Source organism: Rhinolophus hipposideros (assembly GCF_964194185.1).
Source record: "Rhinolophus hipposideros genome assembly, chromosome: 16".
Lineage (NCBI taxonomy): Eukaryota > Metazoa > Chordata > Mammalia > Chiroptera > Rhinolophidae > Rhinolophus > Rhinolophus hipposideros.
The window spans coordinates 60,284,947-60,305,680 of NC_138062.1; the positions used below are offsets into that span (position 1 = coordinate 60,284,947).

Consider the following 20,734-nt stretch of genomic DNA (forward strand, 5'->3'; position numbering starts at 1 on the left):
AGTTCAGCAGGCGATCCAGACAGGGAAAGAAGCAGAGGAGAGAGGGTGATGAGACCTGGGATGGGGGACACCCCAGACAGAGGGGGAGCCCAGAGGAGGCGCTTGAACAAGCCGGGACCATCTGAGATGTATAAGCTGAAACCAGAAGGGTGAGGAAGCAGACCAGGCATGTGGGAAGGGTGCTCTGTGTGAAGGGAATAGCCCCCGCAAGGGCTTGGAGAGGACAGAGTTGATGACTGCTATGGGGTGGGGGGTCACTTTGGGAGCTGCTGAGGGCCCCCTGGTGACACTCAAATTCCTGGCAATTGAAGGAGTGACCATGAACTAGCCAGTGGGAAGGTTCCAGGCTTTGTCGAAGGTCTGGTATCTGCCTCCATCATGGTTGACTGCCCGGAGAACGTCTGAGACCTCGCAGAACAACCTGGCCCTCTTATACACACTTAGAGATATAACGTATAACCCTGGGGCCCCATGTAGGCAGTGAACCAACACTGATTGAGCCCCTTACTGAGGTGGGCATTATGTACCATCCGGGGATTGGGACAGGAGAGGGCAGCAGGGCTACTAGGAGGAGGTGGGTGTGGCCATCTCAGGAGAGGAGATGGTGGCCTAGACCAAGGGCAGCCCTGGGGGTGGGCAGCAGCAGAAGTAGAATCCTTCACCCTGGGGGACTGGCTGTAATGGGGGGTGAGGCAACCTCAGCATGCTAGCTGGGGGGGACTAGTGGACGTGGAGCTGTTGCAGGATTGGGGATCAGCCGGGGCCCCAGATACCCAGACAAGGACTCACAGCCAGTGGCTGGAACTTCAGAGCCCGGGGAGGGGCCATCCGATGTACGTGGGAGGTGACATTTTGGAGCGGGCAGAGTAATGGACAAAGTCTGGCAAGGCCTGGGCTGCTGGTGTGACCTTGGGTTCCTCTCCCCAACAGCCCCACTGGCATGGGCAGTCTGACCTACCATGAGGATCTTGAGGAGGAGAAGAACTCAGGTGCATGTTCTGGGGCCAAGCGTGGGGTGCCGCGTCCTCGGAGGAATCCGATGGCATTGAAAAATGTGGTGGCTGAAATGTGGCGACTGGGAGACAGGACCAGCATGGGGCTCTTGTTGGATTACAGATAGTCCCCAACCCCATGACTGAATGTTAGACTTCGGAATCAGGGGCTGCACAACTGAAATACTTGTGCTGGGCATGCAGCCTAAGACACCTGGGAGCCTGGCACCAGGCCTCAGTTTACCTACCCTCTGTAGAAAGAATGGGCATGAATGGGTCTCCCAGGGCCTGTGCTTTGAGCCTAGGGACTGGCCCTTTTGTTTACCAGCTTCCACACTCCTGGCCATGAGCTGGGCATCCCTAGTGCCTGGGTCCCCTTGGGGCCCATTAACCCTCCCCTGGGGGGTAGTTAGGGGATATTCGTCCATGCCCCATGTGACATCCTGCTCTCCCTGGCTTCAGCATTTACCTGGGAGGTGAAGGCCAACAACCGGGCCTACAACAACCAGTTCAAGGAGAAGTCCTTCCTGTGTTGGAAGAGGAAGAAGTATAAGGTGGGTAAACCCAGCCCCACTGCCCTCCCCTCTCCTCTCGCCCAGCCTCCCCTTCCCCCCAATTTTAATCATGAACTTAGGTGTTGGAGTTCCTGACTCATTAGCCCCACTTCAGTCGAGTTAAAATAAGTTAATACGAAACCTTAAATGCACAATGTGTTCGTCAGGCTCTGCCTAAAATCCCCTTACGTGCTTCACTTTGGAAAATACTGGGGTCACAGCCCTGCTCCATGAGCCTTTGCACCCAGTAGGGGGTCAATTAATGCTGGCTCAAGGCTTTGCACTCCTCAGGCACCCAGTAAATACCGGTCTGAGGGCCTTGCATTCAGCAGGTGCTCAGGATAGCTGGCTTAAGGTCTTGGATCCGGTAGATAGTTAATGCTGGCTCAAGGTTTTGCATTCAGTGGGTGCTCAATTATTGCTGGTTGTGGCCAGAAGGCATGGTGAGGACAGGTGGGGTGGGGCAGGCAGGACCCCGACCTGGCAGCACCCCCACATTGGCTCTCATTTCAGGGCAACATCATCCACACGGCCAAATACAACTTCTTCTCCTTCCTGCCCTTGAACCTGTACGAGCAGTTTCACCATGTGTCCAACCTCTACTTCCTTCTTATCATCCTCCTCCAGGTGGGTGGTGTGGTGGCAGCCCCAGGGGTCAGTTTCTGTGCACACACCATTCCAGGTGTGTGCTCAAGTCACCTCCTCCAGGAAGCCCTCCCTGACCACCTTCATCACATGGCTCTGCAGACACACGACAGCTGTTTTAGTGTGTTTGTCTATGTGGTTGGGGGTCAGTGTCCAGCTCCTCACACACTGGATGTGACCTCATGGCTGCATTTCCACTGCCCAGCCCAGGGCCTGGCACACATGAGGTGCTCAATATATGTTAAATGAGGAAGGTGCTTAGGTGGCTCCCCAGGTCCGAGGAGGGTGCAGCCCCTCCCCAGGATGGACAGCCTCAGCCTCACGACCCCCTCTGCATTTATCCATCCATCTAATAAACACTGAGCACCTATTGCGTGCAAGTCCTGTGCTGGATACTGGGGACCCGTCAGTGAACCACTGTCATTAAACCACGTGGTGGGTACCAGTGATGGGGACGGCCCCCCCCACCAGGCTGGTCTGGGGCTCACTTGGTGCTAAGGCCTGAAGGGTGACTATAAGGAACAGGGTTACAGGAGGGAACAGTACAGCCAAGGCTCTGAGGAAGGAACAAGCTTAGAGTCGGTAGGGCTTCCTGGAGGAGGTGACACAGAAACTGGGCATAGAAGGAAAATAAGTTTGCTAGGGAGAAGTTCTGGGAAGGGAGAAGAGCTAGAGGGGCAGTTGTCTCAAGGTTTCTGGGGGAGGTGGCTGGCCCCAGGCCCAGGTGGCTGGCGGGTGGGACACACGATGCCAAGTTGAGGGGCAGAGTGAGAAGGCATGGGGAGGTGGTTGAGGGGCATCTGGAATGACCTACCCTCCATGTCAGGGTATCCCCGAAATCTCCACGCTGCCTTGGTTCACCCTCTTCATCCCATTTATCTGCCTCCTTGTCATCCGGGGCACCCGAGACCTGGTGGATGACATCGTAAGTGGGGTCAGGGAGCATCTGGGGAGGGGACGGGGGGCAGGGCAGAGCCCTTGTCTGTTGCCACAAGGGACAGGTACTCCATGGCTCTTTGGTCCTGTTGTCTTGGTGGCCACACTGAGTGACAGGTGAAGCCTGCCTTCCTTCTGCTGTTGACAAGAGTTGTCCCAGCAGCCCCACCCCACCCCAGGGACCCATGGGCGGAGGTGGGCTCACTAGTGGGGCCACCTGTGTGATCTGGAACTGTGCTCTGCACCTGGGCCACACCAGGGCATTGTGGGGGAGGGGAGGGAGCATGGCTGGGGACGGAGCACCCCTCAGATCCACCTATTGATTCAGGGGCGACACAGAAGCGACAACATCGTCAACAACAGGCCCTGCCAGATGCTGGTGGGGAAGAGGTGAGGCCTCCCCATGTGTGTAGGAGGTCCATCCCAAGGAAGGCAACTCCAGCACAGTCCGGGAGGTGGAGGGGTGAGGTCATGTCAGGGAGGGGTAAGGCCATGTCGGGGAAGCCTGCAACCTTTCATGCCCCCCGCCCCGGACATCCTGATTGAGTCTGACAGGGACCCAACCAGCATTTATTAGATGCCTACTGTCTACCAGGCCTGGAGTGGGCCCTATGATGGGCTGAGGACCAGACTCTTAACCCTCGCAGGTCTGAGAATTCAGCTGAAGGGAGAGGCAGGGAAGGTCTGAAGGGCCTTGTATACAGAACAGGGAGGAGGGGTTGGTGTGAGGGAAGGCTCGATTTCCTGCGTGGGCTGAGCCCCCCTGCCACACGTGGGCACTCAGGGAACCAAAGCACCACAGAGCCATCTGCAGCCCCTGCCCAACCCTGTTCTTCCAGCTTGGGGGTGACATGGGGGCTGGGAACTCCAGAGCTGGGCCTGATTGGGGCTTCCTCTCATGCCTGCCACCCCTGCACCCCAGATTCTTGTGCAAAAAATGGAAGAAACTGCGTGTGGGGGACCTCGTCTGTCTGCACAAAGACAACATCATCCCGGTGAGCTGCTGTCAGCCTGGCCAGAACTCCCTGCTCCTGGGGGAGGTCTGCCTTCTTGCTTGTTGTCCTCCTGCCTCCCTGCCATGCTGTTCCTTTCCTCCCACCACTCCTCCCCACCCCAGGCTGACATGCTCTTGCTGGCCAGCACGGAGCCCAACAGCTTGTGCTACGTGGAGACAGCTGACATCGATGGGTGAGGCATGGGTCATCACTAGGGGTTTGGGAGCCTGGGCACCAGCGAGGCCTTCCCCAACAGCCACAAAATGTGGCTCCCCAAGCCTTCTTGCATATTTAGGTCATTTGTCCTGGGAACATTTATGTTCCCTGCAGGCTGCCAAGGGCAATAACATTAAACCAGACGAAGGGATCCACCTTCTTTGCACCAATATTTCTGGAGGCCCTATTGTGTGCCAGGTGCAGCCACCCTAAAAGTAAGAAGGTTTGGGCCTCAGCCCTTTTTCAAACACCCTATGTGTCCTTGGGCAAGGCCCCTCTCCCTCTCTTGGTCTCAGCCTCCTGATTGGCAGCTGGTACACAGTAGGGGCTTGGCAAAAATGTTTGAGTGATGCTGGAAGGGAGTTAGAGATGCCTTGCTTGGGTGCTGTCTGTCCCTACCTCTCACCTCACTGCCCTTCTCATCACCAGGGAGACAAACTTGAAGTTCAGGCAGGCCCTGATGGTCACCCATCACAAGCTGACCAATTTAAGGAAGGTGGCTTCCTTCCAAGGTGAGAGGTGGCAGTCTATCAACCTCATCTGGGCCTCCATCTGTCCCTCTGTGAAGTGGGTGTGAAAGATCCCCACCTCACCGGGTTTTGGGGATGACAATGGAATATGCTGGGGGTGTTGGGTGCCAGGATAACTTTTAACAGGCCGGCTTATCCCAGGCCTGTTTCGTGTCCTCTGAATCCATGTAACAGTTGGGGTGTTTTCTGTTATTGTTGTAAAACATGCTGCACTGTTTTATCTGGCATTGCATTTTATTTTAAAAATGTGGTCACATTGAAGCAGATGTTTTTGGTTGTTTAATCAAAAAGGCAGCCTGTGTGCACAGGTTCAAGAAAATGATCCACCCCTGCAATTTCTTATTTTCCACCTGGAAAGTGAGACATTTCACACCTGTGGGTACAGTTACTGTTGCTTGTGGCTGAGCAAGGGGATACATTATTATTATTCCCCTGTCTTATTGCAAAGGCAAGTTACACTCTAATTGGTGCTGGAGCAGAATCTTTCTCTTAAACCACAGCCCCTTCTCTCTGACATCCAAGCACTGATTGTATGTGTGTTCATGATATCTGGGGAAAGTCCTCCCTTACTCAGAGGGCCAGGCACTGTGTGCCAGGTGTTGGGCTGGGCGCTGGGGTTCCCAGCATGACTAGGATGAGGCTGGCACCTCCTCTCACAGAGCTCACCACCAGCAGGAAAAAATGTCTAGTGACATCTCAGGATTGTAACCATGAAGAAGGGGTTTGGTATGGGGGCACTGATATGGCTGAAGAATCAGGAGGGCTTCCCTGAGGAGGTGTGAGTCCTGCCATGGGGAACAGCATGCACAAAGGCCCTGAGGCTAGACAGAGCCAGCTTTGGAGAATCCAGGAGGAAGCTATATGGTGGCAGAGGGGGGTGGCTGGTGGAGGTGCCAGCAAGGTAAGTTTAGGGAAGTGTAGGACCCCTGAGGGTGGCCGGAGCCACAGGGTGACAGAATGTTCCCCACACTCTGCCCCACCCTGCATTGGAGAGAAGTGTCCCAAGCCCAGCCATGCCCTGGGCTTCCTGACTGCTCGGTCACCCGCAGGCAAGGTGGTGTGTGAGGAACCCAACAGCCGGATGCACCACTTTGTGGGGTGCCTGGAGTGGGAGGGCAAGACGTACCCCCTGGATATTGGCAACATCCTCCTACGTGGCTGCAAGATCCGAAACACGGACACCTGCTATGGAATGGTCATCTATGCCGGTACAGCCGCTTGGGGCCTCTGCAGCATGAGCTATCCTGGGCGGGGGGACGGAGGCAGCGAGAATGCTGAGGTCGTTGGCAAGAAGTCACAAGGCCAGGCCTGGTTGCTGTATGTCTGCTGCCATGAGATGTGGGGCTCCTGGCATGGCTTCTGGGAACCCTGAGTTCTAAAATTATGGACATGGTCATGTTGAGCCAGCACCTTTGTTTGGTTGGAAAACGTGGGGTGCTTGTATGTAGATGGAAGGATGGGCAGCTGGGAAGGTGGATGGATGGGTAGAGGAGTGGGGTGACAGAGGGATTGAGGTTGGGGTGGATGAATGGATGGATGGGTGGATGGATGGGCAGATGGAAGAGGGATGGATGGATTCATGGATGGATGGATGGATGGATGGATGGATGGATGGATGGATGGATGAGTGGATGGGTGGGTGGATGAGTGGATGGGTGGGTGGATGGAAGAGGGATGGATGGATGGATGGATGGATGGGTGGATGGATGGATGGATGGATAGATGGATAGATGGAAAGATGGAATGGTGGATGGATGGATGAGTGGATGGATGAGTAGATGGGTGGGTGGATGGAAGAGGGATGGATGGATGGATGGATGGATGGATGGATGGAATGGTGGATGGATGGGTGGGTGGGTGGATGGGTGGGTGGGTGGATGGATGGATGGATGGATTGGTGGATACAAACCCTGCAGGTTTTGACACAAAGATCATGAGGAACTGTGGCAAGGTCCATCAGAAGAGAACCAAGATAGCCCACTTGATTAACAGGCTGGTGGTCCTGGTGAGCTGCCCAGAGCCCCTGCCCTGGGGTGAGGGGGCCTGCCGGAGGGGGGAGGCAAAGGGCCCCTCTTCACAGACAGAAGCTCCAGCTGTCACTTTCCAGGCCTCAGTTTCCCTCCACTGCAAAATGTGCAACCCAATCCTCCAGACAAGTCTGTGGGTCAGAGAATCTTTTCTTACAATCATGATTTAAAAAAAAAAAAAAAAGTCTTTGTAAAATAAATTTTGATCCTGACATGTTTCCAAAACCACAGGAGATAATAAAATGCTCACTTACCTTCCACGGACGTTTAGTAATTCTTAACTTTTTGCCTAACTTTAACTTTTTAAAAGTCTACGGTAATAATTTAAAAAGTAGCAGCCATAAAACCCAGCAAAACCACTGCAAGTTGCCCTCCCCCTGGGGCTGCCAGCCACCTCCCCCCACCAGTCCTCCTCCTCTGTCCTAATGGTAGAGCTGGGGGGGGGCTTCCCAACTCTGTGTTTGTCCTTTCATACTGAGTGTGTCCCCGCTGGCAAGCCCCTGGGGTGTGTGGGTGCTGCCCTGGGTGCCCACACATGCTGCACCATCTCCTGTCTGCTGTGCAGATCTTCACGACCCTGGTGCTGATCTCTATAGCCTTGACCTTGGGCTTCTGGTACAAGGTGACGGAATTCAAGGCCAAGCACCACTACGTGTCCAAGATGCATGTGTACAGTGTGGCCACAGAGTCCTTTTTCATCTTCTGGGGCTTCATCATCCTGCTCAGTGTCATGCTGCCCATGGCCATGTTTATCATGTGAGTCGGCTCCCCCACTCCTCAGCCGGGACAAGTAGGAGCTCGGGGCGGCAGGCCACATGTGCCCATTGTGCATTTGCAGAGCTGAATTCATCTACCTGGGGAACAGCGTCTTCATCAGCTGGGACGTGCACATGTACTCCGAGCCCCAGGACATGCCCGCCAAGGCCCGCACCACGAGCCTCAGTGACCAGCTGGGCCAGGTGGAGTACATCTTCTCAGACAAGACGGGCACACTCACAGAGAACATCATGACCTTCAAGAAATGCTGCATCAATGGCATCGTCTACGGTGAGGACCAACCCCGGCATGTCCCTTCCCCACGGGGCCACCCAGCAAGGACTGGCTTTGGGGTACAGGAGGATCCCTGGGAGACCTGAGTGGGCCTCAGGGATATGTGACCTGTCCTGTGCTCAGCCCCACTTCCACTGAGCCGCAGAACCACAGCCAAAGGCATCAGCTGGTTTAGGGGTCAGCAGGCTTTTCCTGTCAAGGGCCAGTGAGTCAGTATGTCCCCCCGACCACACTTTCTCTGGAGACTTGGCCCTTGTCCTGGGAAAGCAGCCACTGCATGTGGATGCTGAGCTTCAAATTTCATAGCATGGTCACATGTCACGAGACAATATTCCTTCAATGTCCCCCCCAGCCAATTAGAAATGTGAAAGCCCTTCTTAGATTGCAGGCCACACGAAAGCTGGCAGTAGTGCAGGGTGTAGTTTGCTGGCCCCTGGTCTAGTTTATAACTAAGGGACGTTTAGAGTGAGAGCTCACAGAGGACCCAGCTGGGTGATAACTGGGTGTAGTGGGCAGTTACCAGTATGACAAACGGAAATGCCACCTGACCCTCAACCAGGGTCTGAGAGGTGGGTGATAGGGAGCGGTGGAGTCTATGGCGAGCAGCAGCAATCCCTGGCTGGGTTCTCTCATGTTGCTAGAAGCGCTCAGGGCCTATGTTTCCATGTGAAATCACCTAATTTTTCAAAGTAGGCGGCCAAGTCTGAGTTTTAAAAAACACCACAAACAGATCAAAGAAGATTCCTTCCATGGGGCCAAGTCCCACTCAAGGCTGCTTTTCTGAGGTCCCCCAGGAGACGTGGCCCCGTCTTTCTCTCCTTTGTGCAGAAGGCAAAGCTGGGCGGGGTCCTTGGTTGTCCAGGTGTCGGGTCCAGGCTTGTCTGCATGCAGCAGCCCTAGGAAGCCTGACATTGCAGGGTGGGGACTGCAGGACCCCGAGTGGTCCTGGGGAGTCGAGGCCTGAAGCAGCGTCTTTCCCCAGGCCCAGATGAGGAGGAGGCCCTACGTGAGGTGAGTGCTGGCCGCCCTGCAGCACTGGATGGTGGGGGCCCAGGCAGCGACCCACCCAGAATCGGCCTGCCCACTGCCCCTGCCCTGCAGGAGAACCCCTACCTATGGAACAGGTTTGCCGATGGGAAACTGTTTTTCCACAATGCGAGGCTCCTGAGCATCGTGCTTGACAAAAAAGATCGGATGGTGCAGGAGTTCTGGCGCCTGCTGGCCATCTGCCACACCGTGATGGTCCAACAGAAAGACAGTGAGAGCCTATGGGCTGCCCCATCTCCTTCCCCTCCTGCAAGGGTGCTCAGGTGGCTCCTGAGGTGGTCCAGCCCAACCCCCAGGGCTCCTGTCATCCTGCTTAGAGGGTGCTCAGGCCCTGGTCCCAAGCCCCATCTCTACTGGACCTAGCGGGTGTCCAGGCCTAGGACTCAAGATCTGTTACTGAGCCGGGAGGGGAAGGTCCTTTAGACTGGGACCCAAGTGTCTACCTTCTTTTATTGGGCTTAGAGGTTGTACTGAACCAAGAGACCATTGTCTTGTCAATATCTAGTGAGCACCCACTGTGTCCATTTTCTCCCGTGGGCTATAGAGATGGAAACGGGACCTGCCATAGATGGGTGGTGGGTCCCGAAAGATGGCAGATTCTCAGTGAATGAGCCCCTACCCCCCACACCTTGGGGTCCCCTCCCCCACCAGACCAGCTGGTATACGAGGCAGCTTCTCCTGATGAGGAGGCGCTGGTCACAGCGGCCAGGAATTTCGGCTACGTGTTCCTGGCACGCACCCAGGACAGCATCACGGTGATGGAGCTGGGGGAGAAGCGAGTGTACCAGGTCCTGGCCATGATGGATTTCAACAGCATCCGAAAGCGGATGTCTGTGCTAGGTGAGCACCGTGGCCCCAGGATGGAGGTGGACGGGGAGGAGAGTGCACAGGTGGGCAGCCAGGCCTCTCCCTCCACAGTCCGCAACCCCGAGGGCTCCATCTACCTCTACACGAAAGGCGCTGACACCGTCATCTTTGATCGCTTGTCCAAGAAGGGCTTGACAAAACGTACCACGGAGCAGGCCTTGGCCGTGAGTTCCTGTGGGAAGGGAGGAAGGGTAGAGGTAGACGGAGAGAGAGGCAGAGGAGGACAGTGTACAGCGAAATGGCTCCAGGTATCCAGGGTGGCCATGTGCATTTGGCCAGGCTGTGTACTGCACAAAGAACTTCCCCTAGTCCCCTACACACATGAGCAAGGAGGTGCTGAACTCCAAGCTACATCTGCCCAGAGTGGATGTCTTTTTCTAAGTCACACAAGGACACTCTGTGGTTGGGCTTTGGCCCTGGATTTCACCTACCTATCCCAGCCACGCCTGGGTTCCAGGACACGTTCACCCTCCCTGCCCCAAATCTTTCATCTTCGTGGGTATAGCCCAAACTCCTCAGCCAATCTTTTGAAGCTGTGTCTTTCTGTTTCCTACTGGCCTCTCTAGACTGGTCTCTGCTTCCCCTCGGGGTATGGGGGGGGTGGTCCCTAGGACCCCAGTTTCTGGCTTGCAGTTTCCTCCATGCTCAGATGATGCCCCAGGACCTTTGCACATATTGTTCCCTCTGCTTGGATGCCTTCTTTGTTTGTCACTCAGGATCTTTTGGTCCTCAAGGCTCTGTCATGAGGACCCCACCTCCAGGAAGACTTTCCTGCCTGACCCTAACATGGGGCTGACATGTCATGCCAGCCTCCCCCTCTCTGACCCAACCCTGATCCTGTGGGGCTTCCCCAAGGGCTTTGCTGGGCCCCCAGCATCACCTAGCATATGGGCCAGTGATGATGTCCGTGCAAAGAATGCCCTGTGCTCCTCACTTGGAACCTCTCAGAGAGCCCTGCTCTGCCGGAGGGACCGTGGGGGACAGGCAGCTGGTCTCTGACTAAGAACTGGGGAAGAGCAGTCAGAACAATGACCCAGAGCCCAGGAGCTCAGCAAGGTGGCTTGGCTTGACCACCCAGTGGAACGGATGGGTTAACTGAGGCGCAAGAGGAGCAAAGGCCTACCTGGAGCTCCTGATGGCCAGGGAACCTCCAGTTAAGAAGGAAAGCGAGACCTGGACCATCCACTGGGGCAGAAAGCCTGGTGGAGGGGAGAAAGAGGGAAGTAAGGAGCCACGGTGGGTACCTTCCTTGTGGCTATGCAGCCCCCAAGGTGTCCCTAGGGAGAGTGAGCTCTGGGTCTTCCTGGGGGGCTGGAGACAAGGTCCTTCAGGGTTCTTCCTGTTCCCTCCCTATCCCCAGAGCCCTTGAAAAGTGAGGCAGAGTGTAGGGTACAGCCATTCCTAAGCCCAGGGGTCAGAGGGAGGGGTCCAGCGCTGTGGGAGCCTGGACTGGGGAGGGGTCTGGCAGGGCTATGCTGAGAGGGTCATCAGGGACAGTTAGAAATTGCCACGCAGAGCATAGGGACGGTATTCCTGGGGGGGGTGGGGTCACAGCAAAGCAAAGGTCTGAAGGCAGAATAGAACTGGACCTCTTGTAGGGGTGTGAGACAGAGCAGGTGGGGAGCAGGGCGGCACATGATTCCAGTTTCTCTGGTGAGGACAGACCATGGGTGGGGGCAAGTTTCCGGGAGCCCAGGCAGAAGGCGAAGGGCTGGGAGGAGTGCCCAGGGAGTCGGGGTAGTGACAGGGTGCCTGGCCGGCTCCCAGTCCTTTGCGCAGCAGACGCTGCGCACGCTGTGCCTGGCCTACAAAAGGGTGGATGAGGACTTTTACGAAGAATGGCAACATCGGCTCCAGGAGGCTGGCATCCTGCTTCAGAACCGGGCCCACGCCCTGTACCAGGTGTACGAGGAGATGGAACAGAACCTCCAGGTGGGCATGCGTGGTGGGTGGGGACCAATACCCCGGCCCCAGCCCTGCATGTCCCTGCCAGGGGAGCGAGTCCCTGCTCAGTCTGCTCCCTGCCCCCACCGCCAGCTGCTGGGAGCCACAGCCATCGAGGACAAGCTCCAGGACGGGGTCCTTGAAACCATCCAGTGTCTCAAGCAAGGAAACATCAAAGTGTGGGTACTCACAGGGGACAAGCAAGGTGGGTCCGGGGCAGCGCCCCCAGCAGGGAAGAAGGGAAACTGCTGGGAGAGAGCTCATATGTGCCGGGCGCTACCGTCAGCCTGTCCCACTGGTCTGGCCTCAGCACTGCCTCCACCCCCTCCACTTTGTCCCTGGGAAGGGAGAAATGGGAACGATTAGAACTGCTGTCACCTCCCTCAGGCTGTGGCACTGTGCCAAGCATTTGCAGGGTGTTTGGCCCTCACAGCGGCCCCATGAGTTGGGGCCCTTGTTACCCTGTGTTATAGATGGGTCCAGCTGGGCTCAGAACCTCAGGGCACCTGATGAAGATTGCCCAGGCACATAGGGATAAAGCTGGCACGGAACCTCAGTTCCTGTGGCCCTGGAGCCCTGATGCTCCCCACCGCACTGCAGGGTCTCCAGGGCCCCACTGGGCGTGGGTGCCAGCAGGGCCACATTAGCAGTTCTGTGGGCACGAGGCACACACAAAATATTTAAAATGACATTTTACAACTGTGTTAGTATAAAGATAAATGACCAGACTGGATTATGTTCACTTTTTTTTCCTTCTGATTTAAAAGAAATTGAGTCATTTTTGTGGGTTCCTGAAAATGCCAATGGGCCCTAGGCAAAGGATGTCTAATGGCCCCTTGGCCCTGGGCCCAGCTCACCTCGGTCTGGCAGCCCCTTTCCAGCCAGCCGGCATGCAGGCCCCTTTGCTCAGAGCTACAGCCAAAGTCTCAGGGCTGGCTGTCATTGGCCAGCCTGGGTCACATGCCTTCCTCGGAACCAATCACTGTACCCACTGCATGCTGCTGTGATTGGCCTATGGTCAGGTGGGTGTGACACCTAGGTAGGGAGCTGCTGAGGTGCTGAGCGGGACTGGTTTGCAGAGACAGCAGTGAACATCGGCTTTGCTTGCCAGCTGCTCTCTGAGGACATGTTCATTCTGGAGGAGAAAGAGATAATGTAAGGAGGGGGTGTGGAAGCGGATGAGCTGGTGGGGACAGGGTGGGAAGGCACCCCTGGCTCAGGTGTGGCCCCCGGGGTCTGCAGAATGTCCTCAGCCTCCAGCTGCTTGGACTCCCAGAGAGGGGCATAGCTGGGGAGGGGATGGAAGGAAGCTGTGCCTGGGATGGCTAAACCCCAGTTTGGTCCCCACAGTCAAGTTCTGCAGGCCTACTGGGAGAACAACAACCTGCTGAGTGGCAAGGGCTCTCTGAAGAACTGGTTCCTGCCACAGGTCAAGGTGGCCATGGTCATCAGCGGGGAGTTCCTGGTCAGTGTCAGCTCTGGGCTGACCTCAGGCGGACCCAGGCACTTGGGAGGGGCTGGGAGGAGCAGCAGGCAGGGGGTGGGGTGGACTGTTGGAAAAGCCAGGGAATGCCACCATGAGGGACGGTTTTCAGAGGGATGCAGTCAAGTCCAGCCTCGGTTGGGACAGAAGCCAGGAGGGGTGATCAGTTGGGGGAGCTGACAGAGGGGTGCAGGAAGAGTGGCACGCCACCTTACCCCCACCCTGCTCACTGGCCAGGACCAGCTGCTGCTGCCCCTGAGCAATGAGCCCAGGACGCTGGTGCGAAGTGTGAACATGGATGTGGAGTCCTGGCAGGAGTGGGAGGAGCAGAGGACGAGCTCCGTACAGGCCAGACGCATCTCTCTTGTGTGGCGGATTCTCGGGACCCAGCTGAGGGGCACAGGGCTGGGGCCGCAGAGCAAGGACTGCGACATGCACGAGAGCCCCGAGCTGTGGCGGGAGCGGGCCTTCATGGCACTGGCCTTGCAGTGCCATGCAGTCGTCTGCTGCCGGTTCACGCCCAAGCAGAAAGCCCTGATTGTGGCACTGGTGAAGCAATACCGGAATGTGGTGACCCTGGCCATCGGCGACGGCGCCAACGACGTGAACATGCTCCAGAGTGGGTGGCAGGCGGCAGGCCTGGGGGGTGCGCGACGGGCTGCGGCTGGCCCGGGCTGAAGTGCGCGCGGCATATCCCCTGCAGCTGCGCACATCGGCGTGGGGCTGGCGGGAAAGGAGGGAATGCAGGCCGTGCTGAGCAGTGACTACGTGCTGGCCCAGTTTTGCTTCCTGAGGCGGCTGCTGCTGGTGCACGGGCGCTGGTCCTACATGCGCATCTGCAAGTTCCTACGCTACTTTGTCTACAAGACGCTGGCCAGCATGATGGTCCAGATCTGGTATGCCTTCTACAGTGGTTTCACTGCCCAGGTGAGCTGCAGGGGACAGCCCTTCAGGGTGCCTGGGGGTGCTGTGTCCTTCCCCTGGCCTCCAGGAGGGCAGCAGGCACACGGACACTGGGGTCCTCGTGGGGCAGGCTTTGCCTGAGGTCACAGGGCAACGCAGCCTTTTCTGTGGCTGCATTCATAGAGATATAGAATCCAGATAAGGGGAGGGTGTGGTTCCTGCCCAGCATTGCCCGACATTTTCGTGGCTATTTGGCAAATTTGAGTTTTGAAACCCAGGGCAGAGCTCCAAAGGCACATCCTTCTAGGGGTGAGAAGGAGAGCGTGATCCTCAGAGAAGATAGGACTGTGGGGGCTGCACGGTGAACACTAGATGTGCCCCTTGCAGCCCTAGAAAAGTCATAGGGTGGTGGTGTTTTTATTTTTTATTTCTAGATATTTTATTCCTTTAGATGCTGCTATACATGGAATTGTTTTCTTAATTCCCTTTGGGGGTGTTCACTGCTGGCGTGTAGAAACACAGCTGCTTGTGTGTGTGTGTGTGTGTGTGTGTGTGTGTGTGTTTGTGTGTGTGTGAATGTCAATCTATGCCCTGCAAGTTTGTTGAATTTATTTATTGGCTCTAGGAGCTTTCCTGTGAATCCTTTGGGATTTTCTGCATGTCACCTACCTGCAAACAGAGATGGTCTTCCTTCTCCTCTCCAATTTGGATGTCTTTTACTTCCTTTTCTTACTGATTGCACTGGCTAGCACCTCCAGTGCTGTGTGGAGCAGCAGTGGGGAAGGCGGGACCCTTGTCTTGTTCCTGATCTTGGTGGGACAGCGTTTAGTCTTTCTACTTTTGTTAACTGGAATTCTTCTGTGAGCAGAACCATGCCTTCTCCCCCTGTTTATTTGTGCCATTATTCACTTTGATCAGTAATGGTATGGACTCCTGGATATTTATTTTATTGTATATTTCATTGCTCTAGTTCCCCTGATTTGTCCTTTTGACCTGTGCCTGCTCTTCCCTGAGCACACCTTCACTCCCTGGTGCTACAAGAAGTTCCAGGCTCATTTTATTCTTTCCCTTCCCCAACCCTGGAATCGGCTGTTCGCAGAGGAGCTCTTTTCATTAGAGAACGGTCGTTAGACACCAAGAACTAAGTGCTTGGCGTGCTCATTGCCCCGGGGTGCTTTTTCCCTCTCAGTAGACAAAGCTAGATATGCACATCCTAACCCATGGGTAGACGCACTGCTTCTGTCCCTATTTGTATTTCCATATCTGTTTCTGTCCATCTGTCTATCTTGTGTATATTACAAACTGTGAGCTCACACTGCTACCTCTGATTCCAGTCCCTAAGTGCGAGGCTCAGCTTAGCCCTTTCCAAGTACTCATTTACTACACTTGTCTTCAACAGTGAGAAACTCGATTCTTATAAGATTCTGGACCATCATGTATTTTTTTCTCAATCCCAGAATGTACATAAAATGATTTTTGGAACTGAAACCCATATCCTTTTAACCGGACTGAACTCATGCATCGGGAAGAGAGTTGGGCTACTTCTCCATAGGGTCTCTTCCAACTCTTTTACCCATCAGTGACTCCCTAAATCTAAAATGACCAAAAAACACATTCTCTAGCCGTTTTCCCTCCGTGAGCTCTGTATTGAAGCCATCCAATTAAAGACTCAAAGATGCTGTTTTAAAAGAATAGGACCATGCTTCTTCTCTCTGCCTTTTATCTTCCAGCCTTTATCAAATCTCAGTTAACCCAACCCTGGTCTTAGACTCAACCTTGATTATAAATGTGACTTTCTGAGAGTACTCCTCAGGTGCTGAGGCAGCTTGGGTGGGTCTCCTCAGGTAAAGACGCATTTCCATTTCTGACAATTTGGCATCTGTGGGCTGACCACTAACTGCAGTGTCCCTTCCCTCTCCCCTCCCCAGCCTCTGTATGAAGGCTGGTTCCTGGCATTGTACAACGTGCTGTACACCACCCTTCCGGTTCTCTATATTGGGCTCTTCGAGCAGGTGAGCCAGTGCAGGAGTAGCCTTCTTGTTCCCTGGAGATGCTCTCTCAGCCCCTTCTTGGCCCCCTGGGGACCTGGGGCGGAGTGGGGGTGGGGCTGGGAGACCATTAGGCCTTGGAGTTCAGTTCAGCACCTCACTCCCTGCCCGTTACCATGTGACTGTTCCCATTAGAGCCTAGCCTGATGGCGGTGTCAGTAGGTGGAGCCCTCTTGCCCAGCTACCCCCACCCTTTTGTGGGATCCCCAAATCCCAGTCCCACTGTCTGCCCCTTTGTACAATGGGGGGAGGGGATCAGAAGAGATGGTTCTCCTGTTTACCCACCCCCCACTCCCCAGAGGCCCTGGCTAAGTGGGCTGGACTAGGGCCGTCCCATAGCAGTGTCCCACGCCTTCACTGTCCAGACAGGAGCCACCATCCATTGGTGTCTAATGATGAGCACTTGAGGTGTGGCTGCTGTGGCCTGAGGAATGAGATTTCATATTTAATGTTTTAAAAAGTTTTTAAATGGTGGTAAAACACCAATAACAAATTCACCATCTCACCCATTCTCACGTGCATTGTTCAGACACCCCACGAGCAGCCCAGCATGTGCTCATGATTGTGCAACCAACTCCCAGAATTCACCCCTCCCCCAGGACGTGAGTGCCGAGCAGAGCCTGGAGTTGCCTGAGCTGTATGTCGCTGGCCAGAAGGACCAGCTCTTCAACTATTGGGTCTTCCTCCAAGCCATTGCCCATGGCACGGCCACCTCTCTGATCAACTTCTTCATGACCCTGTGGATCAGCTACGACACGGCCGGGCCGCTCAGCTTCAGTGACTATCAGTCTTTCTCTGTGGTCGTGGCCCTCTCGTGCCTGCTGTCCATCACCATAGAGGTAGGCGGGGCTGCTGCTTGGCCCATCCCTGGGCGGGGCCTGCGACACAGGCCACAGAGGTCTCACCACATGGTGACCCTGCCTGGGAGGTCTTAGCAGGTGACCTTCGTGGACCCCAGAGGCTTGGCCCCATCCCACGCCACCCCACCCCCGGCTTAACCCTTCCTCCCCATTCAGGTCATCCTCATCGTCAAGTATTGGACGGTCCTGCTTGTGCTGGCCATTTTCTTCAGCTTTTTCTTCTACGCGGTCATCACTTGGGCCAGTCAGAGCTTCCAGCTGTACATAATCTCGCCCAAGACCTTCCCGTTTCTGTGTGAGCCCCCCAGCAGGGGACAGGGCAGCCAGCCCTGGAGATGGGTGGGACCTCCTGGGGGTGAAAACTGGAGAAGAGGGTGGCGTGTCAGGAGGAGGGGGTACCGAGCACGCCCTGGGTAGCTCCACCTCAGGCTGGGCCATGACTCTGTCCTGTCTCCAGATGCTGACCGCACCGTGATGTCCCACCCCTCCATCCTGCTGGTGGTCCTGTTGAATGTGTCACTGAACACCCTGCCTGTACTAGCCTTGCGTGTCATTTACCAAGCCCTCAAGAAGCCATACCCCAAGGTGAGGGAGGCTGGGGTCCCCACTGCACATTCCCAGGACCCCAGCCTGTGCTGGAAACAAGGACTCCAAGGAGACAAACAAGGAGACAAACAAGGAGGCTGGGGGAAAGGGGCAGAGACCCACATGCACAGCCAGTGTCATCAGGGAAGCCACATAAAAGGCCCCAGGCCCCCAGGGGGAAACCGTCCTTCCTAGGATGGAGGAGGCCAGCCTGCTTCCAGCACTGACATCATCAGATTTTCACCATAAATTGTCTAGGACTTGGGGGTTGAGATGACAGAAATGACCTAGAAATGGTTTAGGCAAAGGGGCAGCTTAGAAATACCCCAAGTGTCCATGGACAGATGAATGGAGAAATGCAGTGAGGTCCATGCACACACTGGAATGTTATCCAGCTTTAAAAGGAAGGACACTGGCACCTGCTACAATGTGGACGAACCTGGAGGACATGATGCTCAGCGACACAAGCCAGTCACAGAAGGACAAACACTGTGATGGCACTCACAGGAGGTCCCCGAGGAGTCAGATTCAGAGACGAAGAGTAGATGGCGGGGCCACGGGCTGGGGGAGGGGCGGGCAGTGAGTGTTTAATGGGGACAGAGTGTCAGTTTGGGGAGATGGAAAGTTCTGGAGATGACGGTGGGGATGGCAGCACAATGATGTGACTGTGCTTCATGCCACTGAGCTGTGCACTTAGAAATGGTTACAATGGTAAAGTTTAGTCATGTCTATTTTACCACAATGAAAAAAGGTGATGGGGACTTACTGGCTCAGGTGACCAAAGCCTAGAAGGACTGGTAGCAGCTGGGAGGGACTACAGAATTGGCTGGGATAGTGGGCCAAGTTGTGGCCACAAACCGGTCACTTTCTGCCGCACAGGCTGGACACATGGTTAACCTCTCCTGGCTTTGCCACCTGAGGGCACTTACGGCACCTGGTGGCTGGTCCAGAGTCAAGTGCCAGTGAAGAACTGTGATTGGCTCACCCAAAGTCCGGTCCCAGGGAGGACTCTGGTTGAGTCCACTGGGTAGAGAAGAGCCTGGCCAATAAATGGTGGCCAAGGGCTCTGAATGGCCCCGAGTGGGAGCAGGTGACCTGGGTGCAATCAACACAGTGGGAGCCTGATAAGCCTTGCTCACCCCTTTGCTCTGCAGGAGGAGGAGAAAGAGGAGACCCCGACAGAGGGGATCCTCACGGTGGAGCCTTTGCCTTACATACAGCGGGTGTCACATGCCCGGCGCTCCAGCTATGCCTTCTCCCACCGGGAGGGCTATGCGCACCTCATCACACAGGGCACGATTCTTCGGGGGTCACCAGGGGTCAACGGAGACATGCTGTCTGATCACATGAGCTTACCCGATGAAGAGTTGGACCCGAGCAGCAAGGAGACACCCTGGTACCACAGGAAGATGTCATTCCTGGGGAAGAGGAGGCACCAGCACCGGGGGAAGATGTCCGAGGACATGCGGCTCGCCCCCGTGGTTAGCTCCTCAACTGCGGAGAGGCAACATGTGGCTGTCTCCACAAACTGGCGATCCAGGTCTTTCCATGAGACGTTGCCGATGAAGCAGCGGGGGCTATATTCTCCTCCCGATAGTCTGCCCACAACCAAGGAGAGGCCACCGTCACCCAGAGAAAGCCAGCTGCCACTTTCTAAGAGCCAGCCACTGCCTCCAGGCCAGTCCTCTTCAGAATTCCAGCCAACTTCCTTGGAGGAGATGACCTTTTGGAAGACGTCGCTGCTGTCCTGGAAAAGTTGGCCATATATCTGGCAAAAGGAGCCCCAGCCCCAACAGGAAGGGAAGGTACCACTTCCCAACAAGACCCACACTCCTGTGGTGGAAACTCTGCCACCAAGTAGGGGAGACTCATCCACAAGCCAGCAGTCAATGGAGGTGGAGCCCTCACCCGCCGAGAGGCAGCCGTCACCCGTGGAGCAGCTGCCAGTGCCTGGCGGGAGCCAAGTTCCACCTATTCTGATAAGACAGCCACCCCTGCCTGGTGAGGAACAGTGACTGCCCAGGCTCAGTAAATGGCAACCAGCAAGCACAAGGCATTCCCCCGAGGACAAGGGCTCCACATCCTTTTCTTTTACTAATAAACTGGGGTCCATTTGACCCCAGAGCTCCTTGAGGCTCACTCTTTTTGTTTGTTTTTTTGAGGCTCACTCTTTTCCAATGCTTCTTTCCCTGAAGCATGCTGGAAAAGTCACAAAACACTGACTTCTAGTGGCCAGGTGGGGGATTTACAGGGAAAGCTTGTATTTATTTGTTTATTTATTTTTCCTTCTTCACCCTGGAGTACCTAATGTGCATAAAACTATATTGCCCTCAGAAGGGAGAAAGGTGCTGAGCAGATTCTGCTGACCACGCCTATCTCTCCAGCCGCTGCCTGTTGACCCCTCCCAGGGAGCCTGATAAAGTCCAATTCCGGGACGACCACAGCCTCTTTTCTCACCAGGCTGCACTGGTGTCTTCCCCTCAAATAAACCACCTTTCACTTCAGGCTCCAGAAAGCCATGGGCAGTGATGCCTCAGACACAGGTTCCCACAAGACGTTCGTCATGAAGCTTGGTTGGCTCCAAAGCCCAGGCTTTTCTGTTCTTAACTGTTCCTGTGGAAGGCATTGCCCTGAGGGGGAGGGGGCTCAGGGAAGGCCGTGGCCGAAGAGGGCAGGGTTCAGAGTGGAGAGAGGTGGGCTTGGTGAGGCGGACCTCCTCCTCTCTGCCCATCTTCATGGTAGGTGACCCCCATTCCTCGCCCTCCTGCACACACACACACACACACACACACCCCATTGGCCAACAGACACATGTGAGTGACTAGAAAATAATTTATTGGAGAAAAACAAAACAAATCCAGCACAGCAATGGTTAACAATGATGATGATTTTTTTTTTTTAACTTTTAAGCCCATCATCTGAAGGTGGGGCAAAGAGGGCTTCTGTTCCCTCTAGTATTGGAGCGGGGGTGGGCCTGCTGGGGCCACAAGGAGGAGCCCAGAAATCTGATGGGCTGGTGTGGCTTAAATGCTTTGGGCAGAGAAACTGAACT

At 55.4% G+C, this 20,734-nt stretch overlaps 1 protein-coding gene across 1 annotated transcript; it reads left to right on the forward strand.

Moving 5' to 3' along the window:
• Positions 1 to 940: 940 nt before the first annotated feature.
• On the forward strand, positions 941 to 19,697 carry ATP8B3 (ATPase phospholipid transporting 8B3; the record flags this gene model as incomplete). Its single annotated transcript, XM_081077413.1, has 26 exons — positions 941 to 989; positions 1,455 to 1,546; positions 2,060 to 2,173; positions 3,018 to 3,116; positions 3,456 to 3,517; positions 4,050 to 4,122; positions 4,245 to 4,315; positions 4,768 to 4,850; positions 5,918 to 6,076; positions 6,785 to 6,873; positions 7,461 to 7,651; positions 7,734 to 7,962; positions 9,047 to 9,203; positions 9,644 to 9,832; positions 9,911 to 10,023; positions 11,627 to 11,791; positions 11,897 to 12,008; positions 12,883 to 12,958; positions 13,154 to 13,268; positions 13,524 to 13,905; positions 13,990 to 14,213; positions 16,118 to 16,201; positions 16,837 to 17,076; positions 17,254 to 17,392; positions 17,555 to 17,682; positions 18,840 to 19,697. 26 exons carry the CDS (start codon positions 941 to 943, stop codon positions 19,695 to 19,697), a joined length of 4,293 nt encoding a protein of 1,430 aa, XP_080933539.1.
• Positions 19,698 to 20,734: the final 1,037 nt, after the last annotated feature.